The sequence below is a fragment of the Hetaerina americana genome, unplaced genomic scaffold (genome assembly GCF_022747635.1).
Source record: "Hetaerina americana unplaced genomic scaffold, ioHetAmer1.1.p SCAF_1, whole genome shotgun sequence".
In the NCBI taxonomy this organism is placed as follows: Eukaryota; Metazoa; Arthropoda; class Insecta; order Odonata; family Calopterygidae; genus Hetaerina; species Hetaerina americana.
Window position 1 is genome coordinate 47,935,867 of NW_027286069.1, and position 23,171 is coordinate 47,959,037.

Consider the following 23,171-nt stretch of genomic DNA (forward strand, 5'->3'; position numbering starts at 1 on the left):
TTTAATTTCAACTTTAAATGATATTGTTTAAAATACACTAAATCAAGTTGTAGGCAGTAGTTCTAAGCAATACTCCGTAGAATACTGATTTCCTGAAGACTGAAATACATAATACTTTAATCACCAGAAAACACTTCATTCAGGTGAAATGTTAAATAAAAATGTCAATAAATACTGTCTTTCACTTTTGTGGATGGCAACTATATAATTTCACACTGTTCAGGAAAACTATGGCATTGATTGCATATGCACTGGATTGTATAATAATTTACCATTGTACATTAAAAGTGAATAAAAATTGACTGTTAAAAAAATTATTTTTGTACCTAGTTCAGGTGTTTTTATAGTGTTCAAGAATTTCCATACAGTGAGATAAAGGTAATTTGTAAGATACCTTCTGAATGATATTTTCCTGAAGTGCCCTATGCACTTTTCCTATGATTCTATCATTAGATATATTTAGATTTGATATATTGTACCTTCTGATCACATAAATATTACCAATACATATTTCTAAATTCAAATACTGGATTTTTTCATGACTGAAATTTTCCCTTTTCCCAATATTATCATCATTTATTTATTGTAAGTCATGAATCACTTCAATGCAGGTTTTAAGGTGTTCAGTCGCATCTATGAGAAAATACCAAATTGTTTTATTTGAATAACAAATGGTAAATGAAAAACCCATTCTATTGTACCTTTTTTTAGAATGTTTTTTGAAAATGAGATGCCAAGTTGATAACTATAGTTGTATTTTATTTCAATGTGCTCCCTTTTACATCAACAATTTCTCCAAACATGCTATTTTCTGTCTAATTCAGGGCTTACAATAAACAAGTACTAACCATGTGTGAAATTTCTTTAGTAATTTAGATTAAAGTACATTTACCTTCACCACATCACAACATTTTTTGATTAGCCTATCCATTTTAATGGTTTGAATGTAAAATAGAAAACTCAAAGGACCATGCTGTCTCTTAAAATAATGACACCCCTAATAAATGACAATTCTTAATGAAAGAAAATATTTAGATGCTCTGAACCCTGTTGTCACAAAAGTGATAACTCGGAACAAACATTTAACATATTGCAAGTGTTTGAATTAGCCTCACTCCATGAGGCATACTTCAATGGTGTTCTTGAATATTTTCTGGGGTTAAAAATTAAGTAACTTCACTTCCTTTCTTTTCACAATGTTTTTAAAGTTTTGGAGATTTTTTATTAAGTCTTTCATGCATATCTGCGTAAATATTGATGATACATTTTTAAAAAGTGTCTGAATGTGCCCCATACCATGGCATCCGTGACTTTATGGTTAGTAATAAGTAACAGCGTTCAGAATTGAGGATCAAAATTAGACACAAACAGTAAAAACTTTAAAAATACATTATAAGAGTATAGTAGCTTACTCATATTAAACTTTTCCGCTATATCATGTGGTAGAAATTGCAAAAATATATTGTTGTAGATTAAATGACACAAACAGATGCAACACAAGGCACACAGTTTTTTGGGATGCACACAGAATCATCTGCATCGATTACTTGCAAAAAGGATAAACGATAAATGGAGAGTAGTGTGTGTTGCTTTAACCCATTTGAGCAAAGAAATCAAGAAAATATGTCCCCATTTGGCAAAGACAAAAATTCTCTTCCATCAACACAATCAAGGACACAAATTATGGAATTTAAGTTCAAATTATTACGAAATCCACCATATTCACTAGATTTGGTCCCCAGTGAGGTTTTTTGTTTCCAATATTGAAAAAATGGCTGAGCATCAAATGGTTCACATCAAATGAGGAGGTCAACACCAACACAGATGCCTATGTTGAGGACCTTCTGAAATTCTACTATAATGTAGGCTTAACAAAGTTGGAGAGTTACTGGGAAAAGTGTATCGAGCTTAAAAGAGATTATGTTGAAATATTAAAAAAAAAACTACGAAAATATTTTTTTCTATTTTTTTTGTGAGGACTTATTGAATGACCTTCATATGATAAATGAACATGATATAGCTGGGAATTTTTTAATGCAACAGTACAATTTTCTTTGTATTAAATGTTGACATTAAAATAATTTGATTCTTCCATGTCTGATTCAAGTGTTTTCCTACTTGAATAATAACTATAAAACAAAATATATCTATCAAATAAGTTAAAACCTGAAAAATCGCAGTGCATCTTATGGGCCGAGAAATACAGTACCTACCTATCCCTAATGGCACAACAAACCACAAATGGCCTCTGTCAATCATGTCCCCATTATACAGGGTGCAGCAAGATAACTTCCTTTTTTATAAAGCAAAACACCTTTCAAAAAGGAAGTTATGTTGCCTCACCCTATAAATACTATTATACCGAGTTGATTTTTAATATGGACATTTTTGGAAGCCTAATTAAATATACGTGCATAAATTTTCATATTAATCCTCTGAATGCCAAGATTATTATTGACCCATATATATTTCTAACAATGAATGAGGTTATTGAAAAAGGATAAAAGCTACACAACTTTTTAAGATATATATGTATTAATTTTCCAAAATGATACCAGACAAGAACTGACAATTCCAAAATAAAAATTTCAAAACTTGAAGCAAAAAAAGAGCATTATATTGACGACCCATGCCCTTTTTCATGACTGTTCCAAATATGAATATTAACAGAAATACCATAAATCATACTACTTATTTTCACAAAGAACATTGTTATTGTCTATTTATGATACTTGCAAATGAAATGATTACACTTCTGGCAATTTGCAGAATACTTGCTGTCACTACAATGCAACAACTTCAAAGTGCAAAAATAATTCCCCTTGACTGGCTTTTGGACCCAGAGGTGCAACATCACATTTTCCCATATTCAGAATGTTTGAAGGTAGTTTAAAAGGTTCTCAGAATCATCACCAGATGTCAACGCTAGTGCAACAAGTTTCTCACTTAGTAATAGGTAATCCTTTATGAGTAAACACGTAACTCATCAGTGCTCTCAGAAGAGATCTTCCGTGCCGACGTCCCTCTGCTATTGTTCCCTTGTAGTGATTTGTGATGGTAAAAAAATTGAGATTCGAGCCATGATTAAATATTTCATAAAGATAGGCATGAGAGCAAAGGAAACTCCAACTTTCAGAACATCCTAGGGGACTTTGCTCTTTCATATTCAACTGTTGCCAAGTTGAAAAACGAGTTTGATCAGGGCAGCTTAGATGATGATGTGTGCAGTGGTCAGCCAAAATGTGCCACTACCCCCAAAACTGTAGATTAAATGCATAAAATGGCCATGGAGGATCGCCAACTGAATGCAGAAATTGCTGAAGCTGTACAGATGTCATCTGAATGGGCATATCACATTTTAACAGTAGAATTGGATATGAGAAGCTAGATGGGTACCATGACTTTTGATGCAGGATCACAAATTCATCAGAATGGAAATATCCAAACAATGTTTGGCCCATTTTAAGAGCAACCAACAAGATTTTCCGAGCTGGTTTATGACCACACATGAAACCTGGGTCCACTAGTATACCCCAGAGACAAAAGAGTATTTAAAGCAGTGGAAACATTTATTCAACACCACCAAAGAAAGCAAAGCCAATATGGTTGGCCAGAAAAGTTATGGCTTCAGTTTTCTGGGATGCAAAAGGGATTCTGCAGATACATTAACTTCAGACTGGTCAAACAATTACTGGACAATACTACACTAACCTACTTGATCAACTAGAGCAAAAGATACACGAGAAAAGGCCAGATTTGGCAAAGAAGGAAGCCACCTTTCATTAAGACAATGCATACCCACACACAAGTGTTGTTGCCATGGCAAAAATATATCAATTAAGATATACTAATTGTTGCCACATATGCCTAATCCACCTGATTTGACTGCATCAGATTTCCATCTCTTCCCCAAGCTCAAAATTTTCCCTGGTGGATGGTGATTCTCTTCAAAGAAAGAACTAATAGCTGGACTAGATATGTTTCACAGACCTGAAGGAATCTGATTTTCAAGATGGGATCAAGACATTGGAACATTGCTGGACCAATTGCATTACAGAGCAGGTGTACAGGGAGATTACATTGAAAAATAAAAAAGCTTCACTGAGGTGAGTCATTTATTTCTACTCCATTTTCATGGTACCAACATGTGTTAATTTCTTTTTTGGCAATTCTATGGCTAAAGAATTTCTGCGAATGTCCACTAAACGAAGTTACCTGCACTAATGTTTATACCAGAATTGCATCAGTTAAAAACAAATCTTTCACCACTCTTGCTCCTCGATTTGATTTACAAGTGTCAGCTGCAAGACCCAAGCGCACTTCAAAGCTACAGCAATAGTAAGTTTCAGTGCTACATTACATCCAAATTTTAATCCCGTACATTCTAGGCTTACTGGGCATGTACACTTTCAAAGAGCATCTTCCTTGGAAAACTGCTGTCAATGGTGTCAAGTCTTCAAAACTATTCCTCAATGGTTCCAAAATGCTTAGTACATGATTCTATATTTCTGAAAAAAGATGCCGGTAATCTTACCAATAGGTGCTAGTTTGCCAAGTTGCTTTCGGAAGTCTCTAGTATCAATGTCGTCAAATCTGATGCCTGACAACTGAGAATGAAATGTATTGTGACTCATAAGAGCTGCATACATGGAAAGAGATATGCCCTTATTTTCCTTCCATGAAACTTCCTTGTGCTCAAGTGATTCATAAACCGTCCAATCTACTTTTGCTTCTATCATCATGAACATCTGATTCAAGATTCTTCATACAAAATATTTTCAATGGTGCGCATATAGATCAATGGCCATTGTTATTTCTGCAATTTTCACCATTACAACAGAACGATATGTGAAGAGCATACACATGTCTGGCAAAATTGATGGCATCACAAGCATTACTTTGATTTATATTGATACCATATACAAACCTTTAAGTGTGGACCATTTGAAGAAGGTTATGACACTGTTTGTGTAGAAAACTATGTTCTTTCTATACAACATGTAACTCTAAAGCACACAAAATTACAAGATATGGTCAAAAAATCAAGCTCTATGTTTTCTAATTTATAAAATAAGAAATACCTGTATGAACTTCACTATTTTTCAAAAATGTTCTGCACACTTTTGTGAAGAATACATGAAATTTCATGCATGTGCATTATGTTTAATATACAAAAAATTTAAAATGCAGAACCCAAGGGTGATTTAGACGAGAAAATTCTGAAAGTTAATAGACATTTGCTACCAATTTCTAGGCTGACAAGTGGTGATTTTGTCAATTATTTATAAAAATAATGCATCCTATTATTAATCCATTTGAAATTTTTATTTATTAATGATAACCTATAACAGCACTAACTAGTAAGCTGTTTTTAGAATTTTTTAATCCAATATGGCTCATTAATTATAGATTTTAGGTGAGAACAATTTTCGATTAGAAAAATATTGATCAAATCCTAGAATTTTATTCAAAATTGTTTTCAAAACATTCTTATCTACTATTTTTTTCTTTCTACTGTCTCAAAGGAAATATTAGTGACAAATTATTTACTAAAAAAATTTCCTCGACTAGAAGATTCCCATTAAAAATGGACAACACCAATTTGCAATCTAAAAAAAACTGATATAGTCCACTGTTACATGTAGTATCTCATGGATGATGTTATGACCAGTTAACCAAGGAAATTACCATGGAGAGAAATCTATACCTCCCATCCTATGGAACAACAGCATTAGTATTGACATTAGCATAGCTTATTAAAACAATCGTAATTTAAAGAGATTGTTCCCAATAGCAAAATATCCCACTGTGAAAATTCATCTGAGTGGAGTTTACTGCCTTCAATGTGCTAATTGCAAGGGAAATAAGTCTTAAGGTACAAACAGAGGAACACCACCTAGATTTCACCAAAAGAATGGAAGTGTCACAATTTACAGTCCTCTTCTAAGCGAAGGCCACCAGGTTTAATCATACCATGGAGGGTGATAGATAAACAGATGAAATGGTTGCAAATGGACACCTGGATTAAACCAAGTGCCAATGCTGCTGTGGGCAATCATATGAAAGTTCATGGGCAAGCCCAAGAGCGAAAAGGAACAAACAATTTAGTATGTCGGTCTTTAATCTGATCAATGACAAATAGGAGACACCACTGATAAAATACTGATGAAGATCAATGAAGGCAACACATACTCTCCCAGCAATTCAGGGAAACGGTCTTTACATAGGCCAACTGATCATACTGCTGCAACAAGAGGCATACACCTATACAAATTTGACAGATATCACAGTCTAATACCTTCAACCTGAAGACTATGAACACACGGAGCAAATATTTTGTCAATGCAGAGCAACAATTATGGTGAGGATACAGAAATATGAAAAGATCAATAATGCCTATTTCTCATCCTTTACTATCCACCAAAGAGATACAGTGAAACCCCATATTTGCATCAATTTAATTTTTGCCTTCCTGCAATATTCAACATTTTTATCAGATCCCATACAATTTCCTATTTCCACAACATATGTCGAACCCCATATTTACATGATTTTCTTTTCACTTTTCCCGCTAATTGCATCGCTATGAGCTGAACTTTAAAATATTTCACATTCTAAAACAGTTACCCATGCCTTTATAAAAAAAATTAACTATGTTTCATACATATACACTTGAAAAAGGTGACTGAGAGCAGTATTGTGAAAAGTTTAACAGAAGAATTTTAAAATGGCAGGATGCACATTTTATCCTGCATGACTATAGAAAGACAAAGCAAAACAAGAACATTTGCAATTCAGCGAATCTCGACGGAAGATGTCAAAATTGAATAAAGTTCTTCATGGCTATAGCCCAAAAGATGTCCTCAATGCATATTAGAAGAGTGTATTATTGGTGCTCTCAGAAAAAAAAACACTGTGCTTCACAGGGGAACAACGTCATAGAGGGGTGCTGAGTAAACAAACACTGTCTTATAGATCACAAATTCAGATGGAAGTGCTTCAGCCATTTGTGGTTGGTACGAGGGTCATCCGGAAAGTAGTACCCGTTCGTGCCGCATGAAGTGCTGACGACGCGAGTAGCCGCTGGACGAGGTCAGATAGCTTCAGTGGCTTGTCTGCCTTCTCTGAGCCAAGTTGCGTGACGCTAGCATTGCCTGTGTTGTTTCTGTGATTGTTTACAATGTTTAAAAAAATTGAGAACGCCGCCAGTTGTGAAGTGAGGGCAGTGATTAAATTCCTCAATGCAAGAAACGTTCGCCCATGTGATATTCATCGCCAATTAAAGGTGTATGGAGACAATGTAATGGACGAGTCGTCTGTTCGGCGGTGGTGTCGCAACTTCAACATGGGGAGGGGGAACACACACGACGATGAGCGTTCGGGGAGACCGTCTGTCATTACAGACCAACTGGTGAGCTCAGTTGACGAATTCGTGAGGAACGATCGGCGCGTCACAATTGATGACATCTGTGAGCATTTTCCCAATGTTTCTCGAACAATTGTTCATGAAATTGTTAAACACCATCTGCATTATGCAAAAATTTGTGCAAGATGGGTCCCTCGCGTATCTCAATGAGCTGGCGGCGAAGGACTATGCAGCAGGAATACAGAAACTTGTCACACGTTATGACAAATGCCTTAATTTGCTTGGAGATTATGTTGAGAAGTAGTTTAAAGTATCCTCTTTCAAATAAAATTTTTTATGTTTGTTAATATTTACTTTTGTGTCTTTATTTCACGAACGGGTACTACTTTCCGGATGACCCTCGTAAATCAAAGAGTCCTAGGTGTTTCAATCATGTAAAAACATTGCTCACTTGACACACAGCAAATCACAAAGCATAAGCAAACTCAGAAATATTTGAGGATGAGCTTCATGATCTGGATGCTAAAACGGAATCTCTAAACAGAAATTTCTACTGCTTGTTGATTAGGGTTCAGCCCATCCACTGAATGTACACTTGGGTAATGTACAGTTACAATTTTTTCCTTTAAATTGTACTAGTGAGCTCCAACCACTAGATTTAGGTATAATACACTCATTTAAGGTGCATTATCAAAGACTGATAGTACAGAAATTCATACCTATACATGATTGTGGTAGTAATATAAAGCCAATCAAATTGAATGTACTAGATACTTTATATACATACCGTGGGCATGGATGAAAGTTAAGGATAGTAAAATATAACAATTCCTTAATAAGACAGGATTTTATGTTGATTGTAATGAGGAAATTCCAATTGAAGTTATTAGTGATGATGATGATACCACAGAAAATGACTTTAGTAATTTAGATGTAAAAGAGAAAATCCTCTATTTCCCACTATTTGTAGTTTCCAGCAATTCATTATTTTTTTCTGACATCCCTAGAAAGTGCATTTAAGTATTTTATTGTATTTGAATATTTTATAAGAACATAAGCCTCAGTGGCAGTGAATTTTAGTTTCACCAGCAATAGGGTGCATTATCCTCAAGCTGTGGATTAAATAAGATTCAGACTGTTGGGTATTAACTACTTCTGCAACATGACAGAAAATGATTAAAAGCTGTTTCTTTCCCGATTTCCAGCCATTAAACATCAATAAAATATTTTTCCTCTCTCATTCATTCAAAAATCCTGAAATGATTTTGATCCCTAATCTATTTTCAATGTCTTGCATTTTTCATTACAAATTTCTCTTTAATCTGGTCTCTCCTGCTGATTAAATTGTACACTAGCATTTCTAACTTACTATGACTGCAGCCTCCTGTTCAAAATGCATGATCACTCTTTATTACCCTGCCTTTGTTTGGCCAAAGTAATTCTACTTAAATGAGCATTACCAAAACTTGAAAAAGCAATTGAAATTTCACACATTCTCAAGACAACTGATGATAAAATAATGAAAATCTGAACTACAAATGCCATCCAGTTCAGCTATTTGATATTTGTGCTTGTCTGCACTTAACTGAGGAAACAAAAAGAAAGAATAGGGCTGATAATAAAATCAGCAAATTAATTATAATAATTTAAGATATTTTACTCAGTTACTTTAAAAATTAAAATTGACAAACTGAAAATTTAGATGCATTTTCATCATGTACAAGAAATTTACAATGAATTTGGGTCAATGTTGATAGTACAATACAATTTGAAACTTTTGCCCAATGCTTAGCCACTGAAGTTCTACTTAAGTTTGAGAATTGTTTCCTCAAAAGAGGGGTTTAAAATGAGATGAACCATATAAAACCTACACTCACCTGATTCATCTGACACAGTTTCTACTTGGGGTTCCACCTTTAAAGGCTGAAATAAAAACAAAATTTTGTTCAGCCTATTTCAACAAATGCCAGCTTTACAAAAACTATCATACATAATACAATATTTACCGTTTTCATATGATATCATTAAAATGAAACACCAATAAAAACTAATCTTTATTATTTTCTTATTTGGTCATTTCAAAGCAGACACAACCAAAAGTTGAAATTATTTTCATCTAGAGAGGGAAAACCTGCAGAATACCATTTAGCTGAGTAAATTCCATCAGCACATAGGATTGATACATTGATTACACAAATTAATTTGAGATATCCATTATTACAATTAATGTAAAATTCAAAGACAAGCAGCTTGAAACATTAGTCTAAAAACTATGAAATGCCATGCCGTCCAGTCACAACAGTGCACCACTCATCTGCATGGTAGCCATGTGTCCACGAGAATCTTCCCAGTCACATGACAAAGAAAGAGGCATTGACCAATTTGGCCGGAGGATTTTGCTACATCAGGGTCAGTTCTCACTCCAAAAAAGAATGCAGAATGTACAGAATATTATAAACTATCAAGGAAAATTACCACAGTAGCTACTTGGATAATTTTTAATCCATACTCAAAAACTAAGTATGATTACATAAAAACATCTTGACCTCTTATGATGAGGCAAGACTCACAAACTTCTCATATTAATCATGAGCATGAATAAGGTGGCAGGCAGTATCTGACATCTATCTATTAACCAATTAGTACTATTAGTATTTTTTCCAACTGCCTTTAACCAAATTACTATCACTCCTTATATGAATGAAATAGAAGGGATCATTCTCTTCAATGAGGAGTTATATTGGGGCAATAGATGAAACAAGGATGTTTGTATAATTTTGGATACCTACTTTGGAGATGTAAATTTAACATGATCACATTATAAAATAATCTTTTTAAACTGTAGACGTGTAAGGTTTCAGATTATTTTACAGATGGTTTCGTGATTTTGCAGATGTTATTCTATAATTTATCACTATCATTTAACAACTATGAAGAAATATATTTAGGACGTACTCATTCTTACATTTACTAAGTAAAAATTGTTTAATAAGTAATAAATTAGGTAAAACATGGAAAAGTGAAATTGATCTCCTTATGGCCTTTTCAAGAATGACCATATAAAACTATTCTTTAAGCCACAAGGGTTTCTTTAAAAATTATAACATAATCACATACTCTCATTTAACACCTTACTTTTTGATAATGGAATATAAATACAAGCAATCCAAATCAACTCTTTGCTTATCAGTGAAGTGACTGAACAAGTTTTTAGTGAACTAAAAAAAATAACACCATTATACCAAACAATATGGTCATAATTGAGATGAAAAGAATCGCACATTCAATTAAAAAGTCATTGATCCATATATGTTCTTCAAATATACAAAAACATCCTCAGAAAAACTTTCTTTCTGAAGTCCTTAATTGACAATCAAAAGAAAGAGTGGATTTTCGCTCTACACAAGAAGTTCCTATGCAGACCCATTTCATCTTATTGCACACCTTTGGTTAAGACATTAAACATAATCTTGAATCGTTCCTAGTTCTAAGTGAAATAGCACCCACCCATTAAAAATTAAGGTAACAAGTACAATTGACCACATGCAACCACAGTTCATAAATTACGCCTGGGTATATAATACAGGATTATTACTAAGCATATGCATCAATGTTATGAAATTAAGGGAAAGTAACAATGGAAGCAGCAATCAAACCACATTATTAGCAAAATTTCCAAGGATACACACAATTGTACTGCATGTATTCAATCGTAATGTAAGCTATGAGATTTTTCATAAATCAAGTTTACAGTGAATTTATCGTGAGATAAAGAAATTGTACGACAGGATCCCAGTGAATTTTGTAATCAAATAAAATTTTTCAATGATTACTGTTGTAACTTTTTGCTGATTTAAAGCATCTTTTTTTATAGCTGCTCTTCCCTGCAAAGTACTATTAAAGCTATCGATTGAACAGCTACCTTACAATTTAACTTGATGGCAAGCTAGGCAGTGCATCTGCAACTCTATAATAGCCCAGAAAAATGTATTTTTAGCACGTTACTTTACATATTAAAAGATTTTTTAATGAAAAATTACTCAATAATGTTTCATAATAACTATAAAGAGTATACCAGTGGTGCAATAAATCCCTTATGGACCTGTATTGATTTGCTATTTCAAGGTTCACGTTGGTTTGAAAATAAGTTATACTAACTTGCATGAGAAGGAGCCAGGGAAGATAAGACATTATATTGTATTTCTTTTAAACATTTAACTAAATGGTCTCGATTAGTGTCATCAATTTGCAAAGCTTCAAGGAATGAAATTTGTTGTGACTTTGTTACGTGATCAGAGATATTTGTTGAAGGAAGTAATATCTCATTTTGTCCATTATATTACAATCAATTATAGTAAATAATTACTTACTGCACACGGGACAACCAATGATGGATCTTTCTTCAAAACTGACGGTGACCAGGACCCATCCCTATGTAGCTGGATATCATTGCTGTCACTTGGAAATCTTCCAGACTGTAGAACCTCTTGAAAATAGCTGAAATTAAAAATGAAATGGAATAAAAGATTAGAGGACAGAAGGATTACAGAACTGAAGAATGATTTTTCAGGACACCAATTCAAAAAAGGCATGCATAACAGAAAATGAACCACATCAAATTCAAAATAAGGGCAAGAATCACTCCCAAAAATCCTTGGATTTTGTTTGAAACTGATAGATACAACATAAGATGACATTCATTTGCCTCAACAGTAGTGGGTAACACTGACAAAGCCTCAAAATATGTTTGTAGAACAGAGGTGCAGGATTGACTTCCTCAGAAAATGAAAACTTGAAGTAATGTTTCAAAATGAAATGCATACCTATTAGCAGAAAATTTCATTTAAATTTTCCGAAATACACTATCATGTTACTATTACTATCTAATTATTTCCAGAAAAAAAGTGAAAATGTGGATTACTTCATGAAAAAGGATGAGTTTAAATAATCAAATTTTTATAGTTAGAGATTTCATTTCTAGCTGGGAAAAGCATAATTATATTTTTTACATGGGCTACTCACACGATATGTAGACCAAAATGTGAAATCAACTTGAATGAATCGGTTCTTCCTATCATATCAACTGATCAAAATGTGAAGGCCAGGAAGTAATGCATTCCATTTTTTTTCTCAGAAAATATTACTTAATTCAAAATGTATAACTTATTCACAATTCAAATGGATATCTCCTTAAACAAACACTATTTTCTGCATAAGGTTTAAACTTGTATGACCTTACGCCACCATGCAAGAAGTGTGCACACACTTTCTTATTTTCGTTCTTGTGCTCTGCACAGTCTCGTTCTCTAAAAATGAATCATGTCTTTATCATCTTAAAACTTTGTCATGTAGAGTGCATCATTAAGTGGCTCAAAAAGATAGAAGCTGGGAGAGCCACATCGGGTCAAAAGGGTGGATGCAGCAGCACAGTCTAGCACAATTTGGCAATTGGCTTTCAGGTTGCCAGGCTTGTTTAAAGGTATGCATAGACATGATGGAACTATATTTCTGCTGGATTTTTGTGAGACTGAACTAAATTGAAACACTGCACTGAGTTTTCCCAAGCTCTAGACTTAGGCATGTGAATTAATGGTTGTACTTCTTGTAATAACGGCCACAAGAATCACTGCATCCCCGACAGCAAACATTACTAGTATGACTAGGTTTGATTCTTCCCATAACATTACTTTTCTGACCAAGGAAATGGCCCCAACTGCTTTAGCTGATGTGATTTCAGAAGATGCCCCTCAATTGATCAACTATCTATCTCCAACTCAAAATTGCGCACCAGTACTGTGACTACCCGGGACACTAAGACTTCACCATTGACAACGAAATGTTCCAACAAGTCACAGCAGTGATTTTTTCTTTGAACTCTATAATCAGTTATACGATTTCAAGGAACCTTAACAAACCTTGCCTTGTTTGTGCAATTTTAACTACAGTTCTACAGTGAAACCTCATAATACAAGCATAACCCATTCCACAATCTTTCTTGTAAATGGAAACAAGTTTTTGCAAATAAAGTCATCGAAAATACAGTAATGCATTCCTGCCTAGAAAAATAAATAATATTCAGATTATCCAAAGAAAATTATTTATAGATTGTTTAGGATGGTGTATCACATTCACCTTTTCTTCTATTGTGGAATGAAGCAACCGGGAATGTGGACTCGATTTGTGAGAGCAAGAAGGATTGAAATAAATAATTTATTTATGATATGTACCTAAATGAGACATTTGTTTTCACCAGCACTTCAAAATTTGGTAAAAATACGACCCAGAATGATCATTAAATAAATCTATGGGATACATTGCCACTGCCTCATTATGGCGATTTCTCAAATGCATGGTTGGGTGCAAACGATTGTTGTGACCTCCACATCTCACTTAGCATGCTGTTTTGGACTTAACACTTCTTGAAGACTCATGGAGTTTCTGGATGGTAAACAAGTAAGGGCTGGATTTTCAAACCTTCACACGCATTTTTCCAAAATAGCAAAGTGAGATGGCCTTTCATTGCTTTGTGGTCGGGCAATGCATTCTCTTCTACTGTTATTTTCACAAATATAGGTTCCCTTTAGCCTGTTCTTCCCAAAGAGAACCGTCTCATCACAATTAAAAACACTGTGTCAGTTTCGGGCACTTCAGTTACCTTTCCTCATTGCGGTACAGGACTAATGTTGGATCTAGTACACCTTAGCCAGTGTGTGTTTTGTTATTGTATGTTGGTTTAATTGTTTGTTCCATCCTAGCCCACTTTCATCGTCAATTTAATTGTTTTATTTTGTTTTTACCCCGAATATTTCCTCACCATGTCCTGTGCCCACCATTTAGAGTACGGCTGGGGTTGATCTTTCCCGTAATACTTATATGGCCACAGTTACTGTTCCTGTTAATTCACAATTTTTTATGGTATGTTGTAGCAAAAATCTCCGCTTATATTTAAGCAAGCAGCCATTATTTACCACCAACCCTCATAAATCTTAACTTTTCCAGGCCTCATAACATTCAAAGATGCACTAAATTTATTCAATTGTTCTTGGCTCCACTTGGTGGAAGTTCATGCTCATTAAATGACGAACACAATGTACCTTTCCACTGTTCTTTATTTACGTACTAGTTTCAACACCTAAGCGTCATCATCAGGTACCAGGTATGGTGACGTACCTGATGATAATGCATAAGTGTTGAAACTAGTTGTACGTAAATAAAGAACGATGGAAAGGTACATTGTGTTCTTCATTTAATGATACCTTAAGTTTACCAAAACTAAGATTTAATTTTTATGACTTCTTCTGGAATCTTAGTACCAAGCAGCAATCCTAAATGATGAACCTTTGCTTAGCAGCAGAGGTGGAAATTGCAAATTTTTTGTTTCGATTCATCCCTAATTCAGGTCTTGGCATAGGAAACTCTCCCTTTTTATTACCATTTACCAGAGAGCCTAGTAGTACAAAATTGATGAAGTGTTTACATTAAATTACAGATAGATTTAAATTTACTTGTACAAATATTCATTACCCATCAATCACAAGGTTGTCATAGACCGCAGGTTTGTCACAGACAGGACATATCCACATGGGCTTCTTCTCATTCATTTGCAAATAAAGAGATGCATCAAAACACTGCAGGTGATAGCAGGTTGATGCACGACATGGAGTTGTCATCCTCATTTTACCCAAGGGACAAACCAAAGATGCTTTCAAAGAGGTAGTGGCAATTTCATTATCTGCTTCCTCATTCAGCTTTTCTTTTACTGAAAGATTAAAAAAAAAAAAAAATTAGCAGAGCCAATGTTCCTACATTATAACTCTTATAGTAATGAAAAGAAATGAATTCAAGTGCAAATAATCTGGTTAAAAATACAATTATCAAGATTATGGACCTTACAACATGTGCACGTAATCATATTGATGATAATGCAACAGATAAATTTTTTCCAGCAATTTTATTGCCCCTTTTTCTAATTTATGATCCTTTCTTCTCAACAATGAGTTGTTTAATGGAAATTGTCACAGAGGGACTAGGAAAATGAATTTCAGGAAGGCAGTAATTCACATGCACATCTGACTGATGAGATTAACCTCTTAGGGCAAGGATGGCAATCTCAACCGTCATTCAGATCTTCATCAGCCAGAGAATTGGGTAAAAAAGCTAGCTAACTGTTTCCCGACATCTTTACCATTTTGCTGGAGGTGAATGGGGTGTCAACACCAAAGAAGTTCCTAACATCTCAGTAAGTTCTACCAATGACAATTTTTTAAACTAATTTGAAGCATTTATTCCCATTTTTTTAACCTAATGTAATTTTGTCTTTTCATCTGTTATTTTAGGTACTTAGCCAAATTTAGAGACCTTCTGAATACCTAGCTGTAGATGCAATTATTATGCTCTCCACATGTAATTTTCAAATGGTACATTCCACAGAAACACAGAATTTCAAATAAATATCCACGAACTGTGCAACTCTACAGGTTATACCTAAGATATGATTGTTTACCTTGGAAAAGAGTTATGAAACACAATGAAAGACATGACACACACATTTCTGAGTAATATTTGATTAAAAGTATAAAGAAAAGGATAACTTTTCCTTGTCTCAAATTTTTTGACATTTATAAGAAAATGAATTTTTGTGGGACAATAAGAACACATCACAGAGGCATAACAAAAGCCTTTCAGCATAAATGATTGAAATGGTAAGAATATAAAGGTGATAACCAGAGAGACACAACAGAGATTTCTTGAAGAGACGAAAGATTCTTACATGTGTTGACAAATGTAAATCAAGCAGTAAAATGTGTCTTTGATAAAGAAGGGAAGCAGCAAAACCTGCCATTGTAAAATACAATAAAAAAATATAGATATTACATTGGTCAAAGAGAGGGAACGATAAATATTCATTCAATCAGCAAAAGAATATGGAAATGGACAAAAAAGTTGTTCTTCCACCACCATCACTGACCATAATGAATTCATGGATTGCCTTTATATTTGATGGGCACATAGGGATTTTCAATTTGCTTGGGCTAGATAACTTTTGCATGGAGTTTAGGAAGATGGTCACCCTATTCATCACCCTCAAGGGTGGCCTTAAGCTGTATCAAAAACATTTTCCTTTGAGCAAGAGATAGTGCACAATGGATCTAAAGGGCCAGATACCACTTCCTTAAAAACAAGGAAATCCAAATGGTTTTTCAGCATTCAGCCACGATGGCCTCTGTGTGGACAAGTGCTTCAGAGATTACAAGAAAACTTATTCAAAATCAGTATCCAATTTTAGTAATTTGAAAAATCAAAAATCTAAGACATATTTCGAGGTTTGCTTATTTTCCTAAATAATTTTTCTGATAACTACAACAGATAACATTAAAACTAAATCACAATAGCTTTTATTCACTTTCATTTATTATTTTTTTCCTTAATTTCTCACAACCTCTGCATAGTCAATTTTAAATCCCCAGGTAGTTTCCAGCCAGCAAAAACTACTGTCAGAATTTAAATACCATCTCTAAAAGGTGAAAACACCAGCACACTGAAGTGAAATCACATTGAATGGGTCTTTAAAAATTATGAAACACCTCCAAGCAAATATGGGTGGTATGTAATTAAAAAATGTGAATAAAATTTAAACAAGTTTACAGGAAAATAAGTTCACTGACTGTTTTCAACAAGATGAAACCTAAGAGATTTATTTTTCATTTACCACATTTTTATGATAACAAAGCAAAATATTACTATAGAAGAACACTTACTTAATCCTCTCGTATAATCTGCATGCCTGAGACCCCTTGACTTAAGCCTTTGTAATAGGTCAGTTGAAGTCAATTTCCTGACAAGATAAATGCATGTTGCATAGTTCCGATTGAATTCTGGAGCCCAGGAAACAGATACTTGATTTGTCATGGCTGGGCATAATTTTGCCAGTGGTGTTATATTAACAGGCCTGGATGGCCTTTTGGGCTCAACTCCAGCCTTATTTGTTGGAATGGGATTCTGCAATAAATAGATTTGAAGAATATAATCAATAAATAGAATATACTGGGTGAAATTTTAAAATATTGAAGTCTCATCCTAATTAAGCCTATTCCTAGTAACTAGGATTGATTTCCAGTAAAAGTTTAAATCCATGCATGAGATTTCAAGTAATTCCAGGTCTTCTCTTGCAACGCATTGTAATACAATGTTTCTATTTGTGTTTTCATTAATGACTCAATTTTCAGCAAAACTTCTGGATAGTAATTTTCAATTGACAAAGTAATACATAGTTGACTGGGGGCAAGACTTTACTTCTAGAATACTACAACTGTAAATATTACTCAATACCTTCAGTCCAATTTTTACCTCCTGTCACGGATCAATGTGTAAAAAAGACTGAAAATGATCCTTCCACGCCATCACCAGCACTGAGGAGTTAAACTGATGGAATGCATTTCCATGCTTAAAAACAATTCAATGAAAACTTGCAAGTGGGGTAAATAAGTTAAATGAGGTATATATTTTTAAATATTCCCATATTCTTATTTCAGCACATTATATAACAGACTACAACTTAATTAAAATATTTTTTAAGGGTTCAATGTAAAATATCTAAAGATCGGGTTGTAAAGAGGTACCTACTACATAATTTTTATTTAAGTATAAGAAGACATCCATTCACATATCCCTCCTGTGTGATGAAAATTTCAGAACAGATTTCTTTCAAACTTGTGAATAAACTGGACTGAGCTCCTTTTTTTCTCTTTTATTCTAATTTTAGAATATAAAATGCATCATACTTTCACTTTTGAATTCTATTGCCTTCCCTTTCTCCCTGATTGACTAGGTCATTGTAAGGCATACCTTTTTATTATAATGACGAGTATTTTCAGGATATGCCAGCAAGAGGAGGTTGTGATGATACATCAGAGAATTGGGCAATGTGCCCTCACTCATGTGTATGTCTTCACGGAAGAGAAAGTAGAACCATGGTGTCAGGTCGGCAATTCTCTTCTGTTTGCCACCTTCTGACAATATGTAAATAACATGAGGCACAACACAATTCTCTAGATCTTAGGAGAGACTTCAACACTAGCCATGGTGTTATATGTCATGGCCTTAACCCTAAGCCGTATCCAGAGTAATTTTGTTTTTTAAAGAAGCAGACCTATTTTCGCTGGTGTAATACCATCTACTGTAGATTAAGGCATGAAATCTCATCGCAAAAGGAATTAGCAAATCTACACATTTTCATTCCCTGACTCTCCCATTCCCATTCTCTGCATGAACTAAATGATGAGGAAACAAAATTTACACTTGCACAAACATTACTGCCACTCTAATGGCATATCACTGAAGCGATACCAAGAGAAAAATATTTTTATGACAATGTTTTTATCAGGGATCAAGTTGTGGTTGTAATTTATGACACAAATATAGATTCTTGACTCCATGAATGGAAAGAAAAGTGTTGCATTCCTTGCATCTCTTGTGTGAGCAAGAATTTTCATTTCATACTAATCTCAGATTGGTAGGCATAAGAGTCGTTAACAGATTTCAGATCTTAAAGGATTCATGACTGATTGATGAGGCACCTCTTGATGTATCAGAATAATCTATCCTAATATTTTCCTTCAATCCATGTCACTAGTTAATAAGCCCAAATATTCAATCATGGATGATAGGTTCCAAAAGTCACAATGCAACAAAACCAAGATCATGAAATTAAAGCGTACAACTACTGTAGTCAGCATTTTACATCAGTACACTTACAGGGAGTGGACAAATTTTTCCATTGACTTTTAAGCATATGCCTGGAGGAAAGGCATCTTCCTGCTCACATGAGGTTTCCAACAAACAAAACCTCATCTGTACCTGAAAATACAGTTGTAAACCAAATGTTAGACACATGATGCATGTTACAGTTTTTAAATGTAATAATTTTCTTAACAAATGCTCTAACTTTAAGATTTTTTAAGGAAAGAAACAATACTTTAAAATACACATATTTTGATAAATATGACATTTTAAAATACATAATTACCTACAATTTTGCTTGAAGCAAAAAGATCTTTAACGGAGTTTCCTCATTAATAAACAAATAAAAAAATAAGTACATAAGAATGGATAAACGTAAATCATAATTACCTGTATAGCATAGTCAATTTTACTTCCAGGCAGAAGATCTCTACATGTAGCCACATCTGTCGCTTGTTGGGGAGTTAAGTGAAATACAAAATTGGCTTCTTGATACCTACCTGGTCCCTGTGGAACTGGAATTAAACATATTATTACATTTTAAACACACTGAACAAAAATAAAAACAACTGCATTACTAAGGGTGCATGAAGCTTAGTTATTATTCATTGTTTTCTCAGCAAAACAGCCACACATTTGAGCAGCATGAAGCAAGTCCTAAAATTGGCTAAAATGTGGGTTGGCATGCTTGCAAATTTACTCATCAAATTCAAGGACTAAACAGTTTTTAAGCATATGCTCATTTTTGTATACAAAATCAATACACAGGATTATGAATTCTATGACTACATCATACTATAATAATAATATAACCATAGTGTGACTATGGACAGCATTATACTTGCACTTACCAAGTGTAGAGGGCCTGAGAAGTTCAGTGATTTGTTCATAAAATGGCAGCCTCTTAAATCGGACATCAGGATGGATGGGGTACTGCACAGGAGGGGCAGCAGGTGCTTTTGGAGGGTACTGGTGGTACAAGTTAGCAGCAAAAACTGACCCTCGACTCTGAAATTACAATCAATGACCAGTTAAATCATAGTAACATTGCATAGAAAATTGCAATTAAATAACAAAATTTGTCCACAATGCTCAGGGCATTTATTAAAAACAACCCATTTTAAGAAGTGTAATTAACTCCTACATTTGGGAGAAATATTATTCACGTCAAAAAAAAGGTCTGTAAAAGCACATGTATATTGTATGGAAATTCGACTGCTTTTCTAACTTTATCATACAAATTCACACACACTACTAAAATGTTTGGACCAATATGAATATGAATGATCCACTGACTTTCAGAATAAGCACATTCCCATCCAGATTCATAAACTCTTTCATTCCAAGATATAATAAAAAATTCCATAAATTCACCTGATTAAAGCAATACATGCATCAATATTCCTTTTACATTGCTGATCACCGTAGAGGATTCCAATAATATTTTCTTTGATAACCATCCACAATATGATTTACAGAAAATTTAAATATGAAGCAATTGGTGTAGTACATAAATGCCATTTGAGATGGACTTCCAAATTAAATAAAAAGTGAGTTAGTGTGCAGAATACAAGTAGACTATACATGATTATATTCATTTAACATGAGTCTAAACAGTGCACTTGGAAAGTGCAACGGCTACCTCATATGTGCCAGCTTTAAAGTGTTAGCTGAGACTGGGAAGGAGGGAAAGAAATGATTGCACGAGCACCAGAGGGCAGTTGGTGGGGCACACATGTATTTGTGAGTGCCCTGCCCTCCTACAAGATTCATGAGACTGGCATCAAAATGTAAGCCTCCTTTGGATAAATAATATGGTCATCAAGCCACAGCCATGGAAGTTTCTTCAGCCTCCTCCATTTGGACTAACGATTGTGGGGAAGCATTAAATGGCATCTCATGTCAACTTTGATTCATCAGAAGAAAAGAAAACTGCAGAAATGCATGCCAAATTTACTATAGTGAAATCTAATAATTAAGAAATACCCTTGGTAAACACCTAGTTAGCAATGTGCACAGACCATATGAAACACAAATTGTAGTTGATCATTACAGTTTTAGGTAGAAGGGCTAAGGATATTTGAATAATGACCACATTGGGCGTGAATATTATCCAGAGCTTCTTTGTTCCCATGCAAAAATATTCCATGAAGTTAGCATAAGAGTTCCATACCACCAAAAATGATAGAGAGCTCTCAAAACTTGCCAACCTGCAATAACTTCCCTGAATTTCTACTTTGCATTCACTTCTGGTCTTATACACTTCATTAAGTTGCACAGCTTTTTTAACCTCAACGATCCAGATTTGGGATTTATCAGCAACAAGTAGAAATGATATTGTCTTATCAATAGACGAATGAATGGTTCTCATACAGTCTGCTCCATAAACTTCAGAGATTTTCACATTTGCTCTTTAAAAAATAATTCGGAATCTCCTTTCTCAGCATCTGTATTATTACAGTTCATGATCATGAATGTAAGTTTTCATGAGCTGAAGAACCACTTCTCTTTTAGGCACTTCATGAACCAAATAAGACCAGACTGCACCATGAGCTCAATTGATAGTTCAACCAAACATCCGCAACTACTAATCGCATATGCTATTTTCAGCTAGGTATACTATGTAGGCTCAATCAATATAAATGTCCAAGAAAGGTTTAAAGTTTAAAATACAGTGAGGGGGAATTTCCTGACCTAGACCCAATAAAAATTTTACTCAAAAAATTTATAAGAGTATCAAGAACTGTTTTCTTAAACATTTTAGGAGCAATTCAAACAGATACTCATAATTATGAAATCAAATGAAATATTTTGTTATTTATCATTTATGCGGACCCTTTCCATAATATGTAGTTTCCCAACAGTCCCATTTGAGAAATGGCAGATATATTGACAACCTACAATGTAAGCATCACTGCATGACATATGGTGCTAATGGAAGTTTGAAACCCAACTGAAATTTACAAAACTTTCTTACAAATAAAAGAAAGGCAGCATTTGCAACTAAAGAATGTATAAAACTCAAAACATTTGGCAAAACAATAACTGCCTCATTTTTAGGGATAGCTGAGCCAGATGCTTTTTGCAATTCCATCATAATGCACAAGGTAGTATCAAAATACACCGGGTTTCCACAGGATAGAATTTATTCTAAAATTTTATCCTGCGGAAACGCAAAGTATTTTGATTCTCCCTAGTGTATAATTGTCTCATTTTGAGAGTCTGTCAGCCAGATGGCAATCAATTTCACTTCACAGAGAATTCACTTGGACTCCATAATAACCAACTGCATTAGAGTATTTTACATAAAAGCACTTCATAAGTTTTTAAAAATATGTTTTAGTCGATGATTAGAATATTTGTGTACATGGTGATTTAGCCAGCTCAAAGAGAACAAAATTTTAACACGTCATCTATAGAAATCCACATCATAAATTGTACTCCATTCCTACACGTGATTGTGTTAAACAGTGGAAACAAAAATTGACTTAGGATTTAAACTTGCCACGCTCACCTGTAAGGTTCGATCCACTTGCTGTGTGCCATAGGTGGGATAAGGGATTCTGGAAAGGTGCTGCTGCTGTTGCTGCTGCTGCTGTTGGTGGTGGTGATGAACAGGATTGGAATGATGAGACATTGAGTGGTGGCCGTGATGCGCAAGAGACGGAACCTGTTGCGCATGCTGTGATGCCGCCTGCTGCTGTTGCTGCATAGTCATTTCCCTACTGAATGATGAAGATGAAAGGCTGTGCAGGCTTACCATGCCATGTCTGTGAATAAATCACATAGCCTCGGTCAGGGTTCTCCCTCCATCCCTGACTGGAACTATTTTTAACCTAAGAGCCTGCATATAGGTTAACTTAGAATTGCACCAGAGTTAAGTGATTTGAAATTTGTGCACCTTCAAATGGGTCCAATTTAAAACTATAGGCAAACAAAATGATATTTGACTGCATTATTACTCTGCACCAAATACAATTGAGAGGCTTCATGTATGAAGATTTAAATGGCTTGCACCAAAAACCAAATTTTTTACTCAAATAAATGATAAGCCAATTTCAATTGG

General features: G+C 34.3%; 1 protein-coding gene across 5 annotated transcripts in view; it reads right to left on the reverse strand.

Annotated features, from left to right (window-relative positions):
* Positions 1–23,171, reverse strand: part of Su(var)2-10 (E3 SUMO-protein ligase Su(var)2-10) — a 54,071-nt gene that overhangs the window by 19,712 nt on the left and 11,188 nt on the right. For 2 of the 5 annotated variants that reach the window (XM_071589474.1, XM_071589447.1), the window contains 8 exons: positions 22,620–22,830; positions 19,957–20,113; positions 19,496–19,620; positions 19,121–19,222; positions 17,125–17,365; positions 14,891–15,125; positions 11,737–11,863; positions 9,244–9,289 (listed from right to left, as the gene is read on the reverse strand). In XM_071589474.1, coding sequence (XP_071445575.1) covers positions 9,244–9,289; positions 11,737–11,863; positions 14,891–15,125; positions 17,125–17,365; positions 19,121–19,222; positions 19,496–19,620; positions 19,957–20,113; positions 22,620–22,823 — 1,237 coding nt within the window. In that variant the 5' untranslated portion in view covers positions 22,824–22,830. Of the gene's footprint in view, positions 1–9,243; positions 9,290–11,736; positions 11,864–14,890; positions 15,126–17,124; positions 17,366–19,120; positions 19,223–19,495; positions 19,621–19,956; positions 20,114–22,619; positions 22,876–23,171 lie in introns of all 5 variants that reach the window. The other 3 variants (XM_071589465.1, XM_071589439.1, XM_071589456.1) reach the window with 2 other exon arrangements.